Source organism: Prionailurus bengalensis, chromosome D1, assembly GCF_016509475.1.
Source record: "Prionailurus bengalensis isolate Pbe53 chromosome D1, Fcat_Pben_1.1_paternal_pri, whole genome shotgun sequence".
Classification (NCBI taxonomy): domain Eukaryota; kingdom Metazoa; phylum Chordata; class Mammalia; order Carnivora; family Felidae; genus Prionailurus; species Prionailurus bengalensis.
Genome location: NC_057346.1, coordinates 101741539 through 101756433, shown reverse-complemented (window position 1 = coordinate 101756433; position 14895 = coordinate 101741539). Strand labels below are relative to the sequence as shown.

Sequence of the window (14895 nt, the reverse complement as noted above, 5' to 3'; positions counted from 1 at the left end):
CCTGGGTGGCGCAGTCGGTTAAGCGTCCGACTTCAGCCAGGTCACGATCTCGCGGTCCGTGGGTTCGAGCCCTGCGTCGGGCTCTGGGCTGATGGCTCAGAGCCTGGAGCCTGTTTCCGATTCTGTGTCTCTCTCTCTCTCTCTCTCGGCCCCTCCCCCGTTCATGCTCTGTCTCTCTCTGTCCCAAAAATAAATAAAAAACGTTGAAATAAATAAATAAATAAATAAATAAATAAAAGTTTACACTTTTGCACTTTATTTTGAACACTTAAAAAAGCATGTAGGAAAAATAATGAACTATAGTTATACAAAAAATGTGATACATTTCAAAAAGTGAAAATGTTATAAAATTATTGCTTGAATGAAAACTATCTAGTTACAAAAGTTTAAACAAAAGAAACAGATACTTGGAAAGTGGAAAAATACATTCTTAACATTTACATAGCAGAGAAAACTAAAATTGTAATTCAGATTATGGAGAGAGAAAATGTAAAAATAAAGGAAATTTCAGCAGTATGACTACAGTTTACGGGCTGCCACAAATTCTGAATTCATTGTCATTTCTTGGCTTTACAGCTTGTCTCTGTTTAAAAATTAAAACAAATGAGTCGAACACTTAATTCAACATTTATTTTTAGTGACCATAGCAAATCTATAAATTTAGGAGAAAAGCAATGAGTTTTGAGAAAACACACAAAGCTTCAACAAAGCAGCTGTCTACTGAAGCTTATTAAATGTCACAGAAAGGTAAGGTTTTTAAATGTTTAGCAGGTAGCCACCAAAGAGATGTCACTGCATACAGATTTTTAAGTTGATACATTTACATTTCTGATCCAAAGCACTGCAACATGAGACTCTTAATTTTTTCCCAAATATTCAGAACACGTTCCTCTCAGATTTCAATGACAAAGGAATTATCAAAAGTTAAACTTTCAAGTGTATACAGAAAGTGTAGAAAAACACATGGAAAATGACAGAAATTTTGCTTATGTATGTAATATATGCACATGCATACATAACTATAGATCCAGAAGAACACACACAAAACTGTTAAAGACTGTTAAGGCATTTCTATTTCCTTCCTCTTTTCTGTGGTTTCCAAGCATTCTCCAATGTTAACATAAACCATTTTAAATCCAAAACTGTGAAATGCTGAGCTTTTCCTTAGTTGTTTGTCAGTTAAGTTGGCAAAAAGTAATTTATAAAACACGAGTGAAAATTCTTTAAGAAAAAGCCATTGTGCATTGAAAATATTGCAGGAATGTAAGGCTTCTAATGATAATGGCCCACATTTATTAGGACTGCCTTGAATGCTTCACATCTATTATCTGATCTAATCTTTACAATTAACTAGATAGCCCTGGAATTATTATTTATCTTGTACAGTTGAGAAAACTGAGGCTTAGATTTTCAGTGATCCATTGAGGGTTATACAGCTAAAAGGGTAGCGTAGAATCCAAATACTTGAATGTTTGGTTTCACAGCAAGTTCTCATAATCACTCTGCTAATTTTTTCTCTATATAATAAACAAAATGATTTCTGAAACTGGTATCGTGCCAAAAATGGAGTTCTTTTCCATAATAAAGATCTCTGAAGAACTCTATTCATGGGAATTTGTTTGATAGAGTTTAAAAGATGACAACTATATTGTCTCATTTTGCACATCAGTTGCCCTTAAAACACATGCATTTACCGTAATGTTTATAGAAGTACTATCAACAATAGCCAAATTATGGAAAAAGTCCACATATCCATCAACTGATGAATGGATAAAGAAGATGTGGTATATATACACAATGGAATGCTACTTGGTGATGAAAAAGAATAAAATCTTGCCATTTGCAACAACGTGGATGGAACTGGAAGTTATTATGCCAAGTGAAATAAGTCAATCAGAGAAAGACAGATATCATAAGATATGATTCATATGTGGAACTTGAGAAACTTAACAGAAGACCACAGGGAAAGGGAAGGAAAAATAAGATACAAACAGAGAGAGAGAGACAAACCTTAAGAGACTTTTAAATACAGAGAATAAACTGAGTATTGATGGCAGTGGGGGGTGGGAAAAATGGATGATGGGCATTGAGAAGGGCACTTGTTCTGATAAGCACTAGGTGTTGTATATAAGTGATGAATCCTGGGAATCTACTCCTGAAGCCAAGACTACACTGTATGTTTGTTAACTGACAATAAATAAAAATAAATAAAAACATTCAACACTGAAAAAAAACCATGCAGTTAGACCATAGATTTAAAACATATTTCATGGTTTTCAATTACAACATGGAATTTCTAAAGACATCTTCCTGGAAATGTCCGAGATCATATTTGGTCAAGTAAAGAATGGTTCAATGGAAATACAAACAAATTAAAGGAGTTTTTGGAGAGAGACAAAAGAAATACACTATATGGAAGAAGAAGAGCAATGAACTGAAAAGTTGAGCATCACCTATTTCAACTGCCCAGAGCCCTCGCCCTTCCGCATGACTCTAAGGAGAGAATTTTTCACTTCTTTGTTCCTGAGACTATAAATGAGTGGATTCAGCATGGGGATCACAATAGTATAAAAAACAGAAGCCACTTGATCCTTTCCCAAGGAATAAGACTTACTTGGCTTTAAATAAGTAAAAATCATAGTGCCATAAAAGATGGCGACTCCCAGGAGATGAGAGGCACAAGTAGAGAAGGCTTTTTTCTTTCCTGAAGTGGAAGTAATTTTCAGGATAGTAGACAGAATGGACACATAGGACACAGATATTGTGATAAGAGACACCATTAGAGTGGAGCCAGCGACAATAAATATCATGATTTCAATGTCATGTGTGTCAGTGCAAGACAAGGCTAAAACTGGGGTTGTGTCACAGAAAAAGTGATGGATTACATTGGAGTCGCAGAAATGCAACCTGCTCATGCAAAGCCCATTGACAAAGGAGTCCACAAAGCCAATCATATAGGACCCAAAAATGAGGTGAGAGCAGAACCTTGCAGACATAACCACTGGGTAGTGCAGAGGATTGCAGATAGCAACATAGCGATCATAGGCCATTGAGGAGAGAAGGAAACATTCAGTGGCGCCCAAGAAGACAAAAAAGGACATCTGGGTGAAGCAGCTCATGTATGAAATATACTTGGTGGAAGTCAGTAAGTTCTGTAAGGTTTTAGGTGTGATGACAGTTGAGTAACTGAGGTCAAGAAATGACAGGTGACGGAGGAAAAAATACATGGGGGTGTGAAGCTGGAGATCCAGGTGGGTGATCAATATCATCCCCGCATTTCCCAGCAGAGTAACCAGGTATATCAGGAGAAACAGCATGAAAAGGACCAGCTGGATCTCTTCAGAATCTGTCAGCCCCATAAGGATGAAATCAGGCACATGTGTGTTATTCTTTCTACCCATAGCTTTCAACTGCTTTGAACTGTGAAAAAAATCAAAGTTGACCCTTAACAGGAATGACTTCAAAAAGTGTGTTTATGTGAATGACATGGCGTATTTACATTAGTGGGGTGTTTCTAGAAATTGATGGTAATGAGTGATTTATAAAATATGACTGAAAAAAATCTTAATTTGATTGCCAAATATAAAAATGGAAATAAATTCACCTTTGAATACAAGATAATGAAAGCTAACATGTTGAATAATTAAAACGAGCCCAGTCTGTTCTAAATGCTTCTTAATGTATTTAGTCCATGTGACATATTGTACCCCAGGTGCGACTACTCTTAGCCACATTTTTTATATGAGAAAAAGTTCAAGAAACTTATTCAGAGTCAGAGTTATTAAATCCTGCTCTGTGATTCTACAAGTTAGATTGACTCCAGAGAGCATGCTATATTCTTGTTTATAATTAATTTCAGCAAACCTGAAAAAAGTTAGATAAATCATAAATGATGATATAAAAGCAATTTTAAAGCATCATTCAGTGTCCTTTTTTTTCAATATTGTTTAATACAAATGGCAAATTTCAAACTTAGAGGACTTTAGTTAAGTGTATTAAAATTGTAGACCCCATATTGGTTTTAATTTCCAAAGGTGTGTTTTCCTAATCTGAACATTTAAAATAAAATTTTGAAAATATATTCATTACTCATAGACCTTGATTCCACTAACTCTATATTTCTGATTCCACAAATCCTGACATTATTTGGGGAAAGTCTAAATGACATGTGTATGCATACTGTTCTGATAATGTCCCCATTATATTTGATCCCAACTAAATTAAGACCTCTAATTTTGAGAGAATAATACTTACTGTGAACCAAAGTTGGAGGGGAAAAAAACCTTTCTTCCAACACGATCTGCCTAGAAGTTTGTCAACCTCAAGTTCTGCTCACAAATCAAATATGAAAAACATTTGAGCTGAAAATTTCTGTAATATAATATTTGTTTTCTTTAAGTTCTCTTTAAATTTTAGTGCATTCATTTTATTTTATTCTGAAATAAAAAATAATCAACCTGGAAATTTTGTTCAGGTCCTGGTCAAACAGGAAAATTATTTCTAAAAAGAATATCAGGAATCTATTCTGAACATAAGCAGAGCAGAATATGTTTTACCTGTCATCCTGATAATTCCAGGACACCTCATGTACTGGGGACTGAAGATAATGCAACATTTGGTCATCCCTGTGGACCAATTTCTAAGGAAGATTGCTTGGCATGTCTCCAAGGACAAAAGTTCAAGGACTAAATGTAGCTATGATAGGTTTGAGAAAATAGTTGTCTTTTTCCTTAGAAGTCACACAATGAAGAGTCTGATGGTGTGATTTTCTTTTGGGATGCTCTAAATTTTTGACTGGGATGGTGAAGAAGTTATTTCTATTTTTTCTTGTATTCAAATACATCAATTTATATCAAAGTTTTACCATTTTATTTCTCCTATTTTATAAGGCTTACGGGCAAGGAAAAATAATTTTTCCTCTACCTTTCTAGATTCTTGGCTGAGACACCCCCTCCTCTCATAATAAAAGACATATTAACAAAAGAAAAACAAACAGAAGTGTAATAACTTGCATATTTATTGTATACATGGGAGATTGTAACCAGAAAGAGTTAGGGGGCCCAGAAAAAGAGAGAGCTTTCTTAACATAAGAAAAATCATTTTAGGTCCTGGCCATCTTGTGATCTATGCCTGACCAGCACATCTTACCCCACACATACTTTTGAGTTATTTTTGCAGGATTTAAGTCTCTTTGAGCCCTCAAACACTGGACCAGTTGGAGCCAGGGAATTGATGATACTGACTCTTGCCTGCCCACTCAACTTTGGTCAACTATGACAGACTCTATCACCTTAAGGTGACTTTTGCCCAAGTTCTATGCTGAATCCCCCATTGTGTCAGCCCCTTCATCAATATGCATGCACCCTTAGCTTAAAACTTCCCCAATTTTGTTGTCTGAGGAGACACTGTTTAGGGAAATATCCCCAGTGTTCTATTTTACTTGTTGCAAGTAAAATCCTTCCTTTCTACTCCTTGACATGGTTGTATCTTTTGGCTCCACACCCATCCAAGAGGTGAACCTAGTTTCAGGTGACAAGATGACCAAGAAAACTAACTCCCCAAGTGGCCCAAGTCACCACCTTAAACACTATCTCCTGTTAAACACAAAAGATGGAAGCCAGTTGTAGGAAGTTACTAGGAAAATCACAGAAAAAAAAGGGCATGCTCGTTATTCAGATTTAAATTCATGCCTTCTCCATTCTTGGTAGTTTCTAGAGATTTAGTTCTCTTCTTCCTGGTACAAAGAGGGAGACATCTACATCAATGGAGATTTTCCTTATAAATGCAAATGTCTTTTACAAAACAGTGAGTTCTACTTGGTTTTCAGAGCTTCTGTTGTGTCTACTATTTCTTAAAAATCACCAGCACAAGAAAAACGCTTACGCCAAAGAGACATATTTTGGGAGTGGCAAATTCCACTTCCCTTCAGGTTCAATTAATTTTTTGTTTGTTTTTGCTTCTGCACCCAGTAATGACTTCTTGTTTTATTCACATTTTGCTATCTGTTTAATAATACAGGAAATTAATATTTGCATTATTAATCTGAGTGTTACTTCACTTTTAACTTATATGTAGTGATATTAATTATTCCAGTTGTGGCCTATTATTAGATAAGGTAAAGTTATATATTTTTTTTATTTCTTACTTGACTAATAATAATTCAATATTTTAAAAAGTCTGTGTTTTTAATTTGCAAGCTAAATGACACATCTTTTTCTTTTTTTAATATTAATTTAATTTTATTTTTTTAATGTTTATATATTTTTGAGAGAGACAGAGACAGAATGTGAGTGGGTTGGGGCAGAGAGAGAGGGAGGCACAGAATCTGAAGCAAGCTCCAGGCTCCGAGCGGTCAGCACAGAGCCTGACGCAGGGCTCAACCTCACTAGCTATGCGATCATGACCTGAGCCGAGGTTGGATGCTCAACTGACTGAGCCACCTAGGTAACCCTCAAATATTAATTTTAAATTGTGTTGCATGCATGCAGAAAATGTGACCTCTTTTAAGTGAAATTGTGTAAATTTATTGATATTTATGGATTAATTGCAATCAATTAGTATAAGCAGCTCATATATGCCAAGAAAGAAAGGCTTATATGTTGATATGGAAGTCTGGCTTACCAACTATAGTATTTATAGATTGTAAATTCTCAGCAGGGGGAAACAAACAAAAATATGAAAATCAGTGATACAACATGTTAGGAGGTGAGAAGTGCCGTAAAAAAAATAAAATGTAAACCAGCTTAAGTGATGGAGTAGGGGCAAGAGGAAGCAATCAGACATAGAGTGGTCAAGGTAGACTTCAATGAAACATTGGCATTTGAGCAAAGGTTTGAAGGAAGGAAGAGTTAGTCATGTAGGTACTTGGACAAAGTGTTTCAGACCATTGGAAACATCAGTTGATAGCAAATACTGTGTAGTAAGTATCATTGTATTGTGGGAGCAGAGGTGACCAGAGAAATAACAGTGAAGTACCTGGATGTCAATGGTGACAAAGGCGGTGAGGAAGAGCAAAGTGAAGAGAGCATGGAGACAGTTGGACTTACTATCTTCAAATAACCTTTATTCTCAGAGAAACCTTTAGTGATAAGGTCACACTGAAAGATGTGGAGACACAAAAAATATCTGGAGGAAGTGAGGGGCAGGCCAATGGAATAGTAGAAATAATGTTCTATACAATGATTTCCTTCTTCCTGAAGCCAGCATCCATCTTGTCAGTTCAGATGGAAGGATGAACACCAGAGGTTCTATCAGCTCCAGGTATGGGGCTGGTCAAGGAACACTGAGCTCAACGGGTAAAGATGCCTGCCTATCATTCAAAGGAGCCTGTACGTAAGACAAGTACTTAACCAGAATCGCCCTAGGGATATAATCATCAGACATGCCTAATGAGCTCTCCAACATAAGGAGTAAAGATATATTTTCACATCCCAAGTCTCAGAGCATGCTAGCATGACCGCATGGGCCTCCAGTCAATGCATCCACCTTCCCAGGGACCACTGCCACAAATTTTACCCTTAAAAATCCTCACTTTCAAGGTATCAGCGAGTTCAAGACTTTAGAGCATTAGTTCCCTGTTCTTCTGGGTGGTGCTACACCAATAAATAGCCTCTTTCTCCAGGCAAAGCCTCGGTGTCCATTTTTATTGGCTTGCTATGCATGAGTTGGAGAAACTCTCCTTTGGTTTGGTTACATTCCTAATGTTTTACCTCACTTAATTTTGGCAAAAATTGTGTAAAGATATACTGGAGTTTGTATTTTGGGGTTTTTTTTTCCTCCAAATTTTTATTTAAATTCCAGGCAGTTGACACACAGTGTGCTATTGGTTTCTTGTGTAGAATTTAGTGATTCATCACTTACATACAACTCCCAATTCTCATTACAACAAGTGCCCCCCTTAATGCCCAACAACTATTTCCCCAACCCCCCACCCATCTCCCCTCCAGTAACCATCAGTTTGTTATCTATAGTTAAGAGTCTGTTTCTTGGTTTGCCTCTCTCTCTCTCTCTCTTTCTCCTTCTCTTTATTTTTAATCCCTGTGTTCATTTGTTTCATTTCTTAAATTCTACATGATTGGAATCATATACTATTTGTCTTTCTCTGACTAACTTATTTCACTTAGTCTAATACCCTCTAGCTCCATCCACGTTGTTGCAAATGTTAAGATTTCATTCTTTCTTGGGGCGCCTAATTGGCTCTGTGGGTTAAGCGACCAACTTTGACTCAGGGCATGATCTCACAGTTTGTGAGTCTGAGCCCTGCATCGGGCTCTGCGCTGACAGCTTAGAGCCTGGAGCCTGCTTCAGATTCTGTGTCTCCCTGTCTCTCATCCCCACTCACACTGTCTGTCTCTCTCAAAAATAAAAACATTAAAAAACAATAATACAAATATTTCATTCTTTCTTATGGATGAATAATCTAGTGTGTGTGTGTGTGTGTGTGTGTGTGTGTGTGTGTGTATGTATACGTGTGTATATACATATGTATACACCACATCTTCTTTATCCATTCCTCAGTCGATGAACATTTGGGCTCTTTCCATATTTTGACAATTGTTGATAAAGCTGCTATAAACACCAGAGAGTTTGTGTTTTGACTCACTTTTACAACTTTTGTCCTTTTAGAAGAATGTATTACACTGAATAAATGCAAAATAGCTTATATTTTCTCATAACACCTATATTTTTAGTTTCCTTTCCTGAAATGATTTTTTTCTTTTTTTACTTGTTGCCTTTTAGCTATTTTTAGATAGTTTCATCTACCCATTCTCTGCCCCATACTTTGAAAGACAGTTATCCAGTGCAAAGTCCTAAATTATTCAACACTTTTTTCTCTCATTATCAAACAATATTCTGAGATGTATTTCTAATTTTTTTAAAAAATTATTTTAGAGAGAGAGAGAGCTTGAGCAAGGGAGAGGGGATTAGGGAGAGGAAGAGAGAGAATCTTAAGCAACCTCCACATTCAGTGCAGAGCCCAACACAGGGCTCAATCTCACAATCCTGAGATCATGGCCTGTGCCGAAATCAAGACTCAGATGCTTAACCACTGAACCATGCAGGTGCCTCTGAAATTTATTTCTGAATAAGCCTCTGATCTTTGTGTACGAGCACAAGTGTGAGTCTAACACTACCTGATATCAATAAGTCAATTTCATTCTACATGTTTTATTTTCATTGAGTAAATTGTTTCTTCAGGAGTTCCTGCAATACTTCTTAAAATAAAACAAGAAGAATAATCTTATGATTTTTTATCTTGATATAAAGGTATGTTAAAGGTTGTGACACAGAAGGCAAGCTCAAGGAGCACAAATGGTCAACAGGAATGTTATAAGGGCACCGTAAGTTTACCAGATCGGAAAAACAAAAACCCTCTGCATTTTCATATTGAAGCCCAGTGCATCATATATTTTAAATTGAATATTTTTTTAGCATATTTTTTTAAAAGAAGATATCTGGCAAATTAAATATGCCCTGATAAGTTCTGGGACATGGTCCCAGATATGAGGGAGTGGATTATCTGGATTGGTCAAGGGCAAAAGTTTTGGGAGAGCCTGGCAGAAAAAAAGGACTGAAGAAACGACAAAGGCATGCATGACCTATTATGGAAAGATTTGTATTACAGGGTCCAAAGAGAAGGTACAGAAAGAGTAGCTAGAAGATAGACTAGTATAAGGGAAAGTATACCAGCAACAAATATGAAGAACATATTGAAAAACAAAGATGGACATTTGGGCATAAGTGTGGGCAAATAAAATATACTACTACTTCTTATGCTGGGCAAGAAAAGTGTGTTATGTTTTTGCTCCTAGACCAAGAACAGCAAAAAATATTAACACAAAAGAGCAATTAAATACATAGTTTTATTAATGCTAAATAAATGTTAAATCTTGAAATTATTTACAGCAGAATATACTTGCAATGCAAGAAAATAAAAATAATACATACAATTAGATCCAGGGTAAATGTAAGTCACGTGCAAAAGCCACACAATTATAAAAAAAAAAAAATTGAACAGTGTACTTAGAATGCATGAATGAAAATCCTTGGTGGAAAGAGGGGAGGAAAAAGGAAATATAATCAGTTGAATAGTTTTCAAAGCTGCTGGTGAAAAACCTTCAGAGCAATCAATCTGAGTTAGACGCTGTGCTCTGAAGGAAGAAAAAACTCACATAGGCTTAATGAAAGAGAATGAATGATGAGCTAGAGAAACAGTAGCCTCAAAAGGCCCATAAATTAAAGCATAGTAAGGGGGGCACCTGTTGGGATGAGCACCGGGTGTTGTATGGAACCCGATTTGACAACAAAATTCATATTAAAAAAAATAAAAAAATAAAGCATAGTATGTCTCATAAGGTGTCACTTACCATAGTTTATAACGTAAGATATTGCTTTGAAAAATGAAGGTTGCAAGAGTCAGAGCCCAGTAATATAGATCAGAGAAGAAAATTAAAAATTGCAAAGCAAATACATATATGGGCACACACAGATCCCTTCAGCCTCTCCCAAGACTGAAAACTGGGATTCTTCATTTACTTTGTTTGTGATGTGTGACCTATGAGAAGCCCCTCCAACTTACGCCAATTATTTAAAATTATTTATACCAAGTATAATTCAGAGTGTATTTATTTACACATCCTAACTGTTGAAGGAAAAAAAGCCCTTTGAAAAGAAGTATATCTGCTAGTCATTATGCCAGTTTTAATTTATAAATAAGCCATGTTTTTTGAAAGAATTCTAGAAATGGAACTTTCTACTAATGTTGTTGAATATCAATATGCACGTGACCATCTGACTTCTACCAAAGAAAGACACAAACAGGAGACAAGCAGAATCTACCCCTTCTATGCATCCATCACTGTACAGGACACAGAAAGCAAAGAAAGTATTTACTTACATGTTGTGCATATGATACGTTTCCTAAATGTGGAGAGCACAGATATGAACAAGTAAACTCTGCTCTAAAAGAGCTTACATTCCTGTTGGCCAGAAAGAAATATTATTAATCACACACATGTTCTTGTAAAACAGCTTCATCAAATTTATCTTCAGTCCCTTTGGGCATATATTTTATTTTTTTTATTTTTTTATTTCTTTTAAGTTTATTATTTGTTTTCAGAGAGAGAGAGAGAGAAAGCACGGTGGGGGAGGGGCAGAGAGAATCTCAAGTAGGTTCTGCACTCTCAGGGCAAAGCCCAATGTGGGTCTGGGACCCAGGAACCCTGAGATCACGACTTTGAACTGAAGTCAGATGCTTAACCGACTAAGCCACCGAGACATCCCTCAATGTATATTTTAATTTTTTAGTGTTTATTTATTTTTGAGAGAGAGAGCATGAGTGGATGAGGGGAAGAGAGAGAGAGCGGGGTGGGGGGGGGGGCAGGGAGACAGAGGATCTGAGGTGGTCTCCACACTGACAGGAGTGAGCCCAATGCAAGGCTCGAACTCACGAACCTTGAGATCATGATCTGAGCTGACGTTGGACGCTCAACGGATTGAGCAACCCAGGCATCCTTCAACGTATTTTTAAAAAGTGGTTGCCAGCGACTTTGACTACTGCTCGGTGACTTATGCACAACAAAGGCAGTACTGAAGGACATGTTCTTTCCAGTGGTCATTTGTAACAGTGCCTGAGGGAGTCCATTAAACGGAGTCCCTTTTCAAGGAAAAACAAAATAAAAGCCCAGTTTCTCCTTTTAATACCATAGACTTCACCGAGCATGTCTGCCTGATTTGGAAAGACAAGAATCTTTGTAATATACTTCCAAATGACTCAGGAATTGTGCTACAGCTGCTGCTTTATCGACACACACAGGCATTTAAATGTTTACCAAATGTTTGAAGTTTGGGAGGCACATTATGGTTTTTTTGAAATAAAACTCTGCTGTGTTTGAGTTTAAGACCATACTCCGCCACATAGACATCAAAGCTCACGTTTAACTATGTGGCCAAATGAATTCACATGATCAAGAGATTGCCTATATCACCCAGTGTCCGTTGACATTGTATTTGCAACTCACTGTGTAGACAGTATATATAATCTATATGCTGAAACGAATTCCTCGTGCGCTGATTCAGTACTCTGCATAAACAAATAAAATAATATTTTGCTTCCCAAATTTCAAGACTCTAAGTTATGATTTAGTTTGCGTAAGCCTTTTGGGTTCATTTTCCGATTTTCCTGATTGTTGCGGTAATTGAATGCCTGAAACCACCCAGGTGAGTTTCAATTGTAACATGCACAGATTTGTCATGAAAAAAGTTTTCTATGCATGACTCTCAGGAGAGCATTTTTCACATCTCTGTTCCTCAGACTATAGATCAGTGGATTCAACATCGGAATGACGATGGTATAGAATACGGACGCCACCTGTGCCTGGGTCAGGGATGATGTGTTATCAGGCTGCAAATACGTGAAAATCAGGGACCCATAGAAGATAGTGACGCCCATGAGGTGGGAAGCACAGGTGGAAAAGGCCTTCTGTCTGCCTGCTGCAGACTGGATCTTGAGAATGGCCGAGATGATGGCAACGTAAGTGACTGTGATGATGAGCAGAGAGCTAAGAAGGGTGGTCCCAGCTAAGACAAAGATCACCATTTCTGTGCTGAACGCATCCGCACAAGACAGGGCCAAAAGAGCTGTGGTATCACAGAAGAAATGATTGATGCTGGAATCACAGAATGCCAAGCTGCTTATCACACAGACGGATATCAGAGAATTCGTGAAGCCTATTGCATATGGCATGACTCCCAGCCTGTTGCACACTTTCCGGGACATAACCACTGAGTACAATAAGGGATTGCAGATTGCTACGTAGCGGTCATAGGCCATTGATCCCAAAAGAAAACACTCACTACACACCAAACCCACAAAAAAGTACATCTGAACAAAGCAGGCAACAAAAGAGATGGTTTTCTGTTTGGATTGGAAATTTACCAGCGCCTTGGGTGTTACAGTGGAAGAATAAAATATGTCAATAAATGCTAAGTTGCTAAGAAAAAAGTACATAGGTGTGCGAAGATGAGAGTCAATTCTGATTAACATGATCAGCCCAAGGTTCCCCAGAACAGTGAACAGATAAATAAAGAGGAACATTAAGAAAAGACTGACTTGTAGTTCTGGGTGATTTGCAAATCCAGAGAGGATGAAGAGAGTGATCTCAGTGAAATTGTTCCCAGTCATTTTTATCAACTCAGGCCTTTTACCTTACCTGCTGAAAAGCAGAAACAAAAGTCAGTAAAGAATTCAAGCTTAAAGACTTAGTACCCAGAGTTGACCTAGACTCCAATAATGAGAGGGTCAAAGATGCCAGAATGATTTTGGAAGAGATTCTTCCTGGAATATACTACCATCTACTCCAGTCTACCGTTGGGCCCCAAATCATACATTTTGCAACTTACCTACTGGAATCAATTATATGATGCTCTTAGAGAATATAAAGACTATTTAGGAAAGAAAGTTCTATAATTTGTGAATTCAGTGATACCTTTGTGTGACAGTTTTAATTTGTCAACACCTAACAGATACTTTAAAGGGTCATTTTAGGAGCTTAACAAGATCTTATATGAGCACACCTAATAGTTTCTTGTAGTCAATAAAGCTTTGCTAAATTTTTTAAAGAAAACATATATATATGTATATATATATATACACATATACATATACACACAGATATATAGATATATATACACACACATATATATTCGTGTATATATATATATATATGAAAAATCCTGCTTACTTTACACGTTAATGATAAAATTCTTTACACCTTTTTTGTCACATACCCTTTCTATTGGTGAGTAAAGAAAGACCAAACATGAGAGTTAATCTATAACATAGCCAAATTGTTTTGTGCATGCGCTCAGCAAACGTGTTTGCTCCTAAATAAAGCACATGGTTATCTGTGACATCAGGCAGCACACAATTCATTGCCAAAAACAGTAGTTTCCAAGTCAAAAATAGAAAGGCTAAAAATAGTAAAATAAATGTGATTTACAACCAAGTATTAAAACACAAGGTGATCTTACTAGAAATTAGAGAAGTTATTTGCCTAATTCAGGTGACCTAAATATGATGGTTAATGCAAGTTTGTTTCAGATGTTTAACACTCCACCCGAGTGATCCAAAGGGACTTGATGTTGTATTAAGGAGACTTGATCATTTAGTGTCTCCCACCCTCTCGAGGGTGCCTATTCATCACCAATCCATTTAACAAGCATTTAATCAATGAAGGCATTTTTTCTGGCCTTTCATTACAGGCACTTTAGTTTTCTTCTTGTTTATTTATTTATTTTGAGAGAGAGAAATCGAGAAAGCAGGATAGAGGGGCAGAGGGAGAAAGAATCTCAAACATGCTCTGCCCTGCCATTGCTGAGCCCGACGCAGGGCTCAACCCCACAAACTGAGATCATGACCCGAGATGAAATCAAGTCAGAAGCTCAACTGACAGAGTCACCCAGGCACCCCTGGAGGCACTTTTCTTAAGGTTTACTGAAAGATGCAGTCACGTAAAAAGAGGAAGAGAAAGGTTTTCAGTGTGAAAAACACGTGCACACATTTTCAGAAAGAAGATAAGATTAGACTTAACCTGAGATTTAGTCATCCAAACGAAGCCTCTTTCGGTCATCTTCCTGTGATTTTGAGGTTTATTATCAGATGACAGGAAGAGAAGACATCATTCAATATTCACCAAATTCACCATTAGTTTTTGACATATATTTCCCTTATTTGCAGTTCTGGATCTCATGAATTGTTAATGCGACAGCTTTCATCTGTTGCTGTGGTTTAGCACAGAGCTCTATTTCCTATATAATGGAACTCTATTAATATTATGAAGTTGATGAAAAAAATTGCTGGTGTTGAGGAGAGTTCTGGGTAATGTCTCTATTATC

General features: G+C 36.9%; 2 protein-coding genes across 2 annotated transcripts; both read right to left on the bottom strand.

The window, feature by feature from the left end:
* Positions 1–2453: 2453 nt before the first annotated feature.
* On the bottom strand, positions 2454–3401 carry LOC122484337 (olfactory receptor 8H1-like). Its single transcript, XM_043582297.1, has one exon. It carries the CDS (start codon positions 3399–3401, stop codon positions 2454–2456), a length of 948 nt encoding a protein of 315 aa, XP_043438232.1.
* Positions 3402–12250: 8849 nt separating this feature from the next.
* On the bottom strand, positions 12251–13183 carry LOC122484336 (olfactory receptor 8I2). Its single transcript, XM_043582296.1, has one exon. It carries the CDS (start codon positions 13181–13183, stop codon positions 12251–12253), a length of 933 nt encoding a protein of 310 aa, XP_043438231.1.
* Between the last annotated feature and the right edge of the window lie 1712 nt (positions 13184–14895).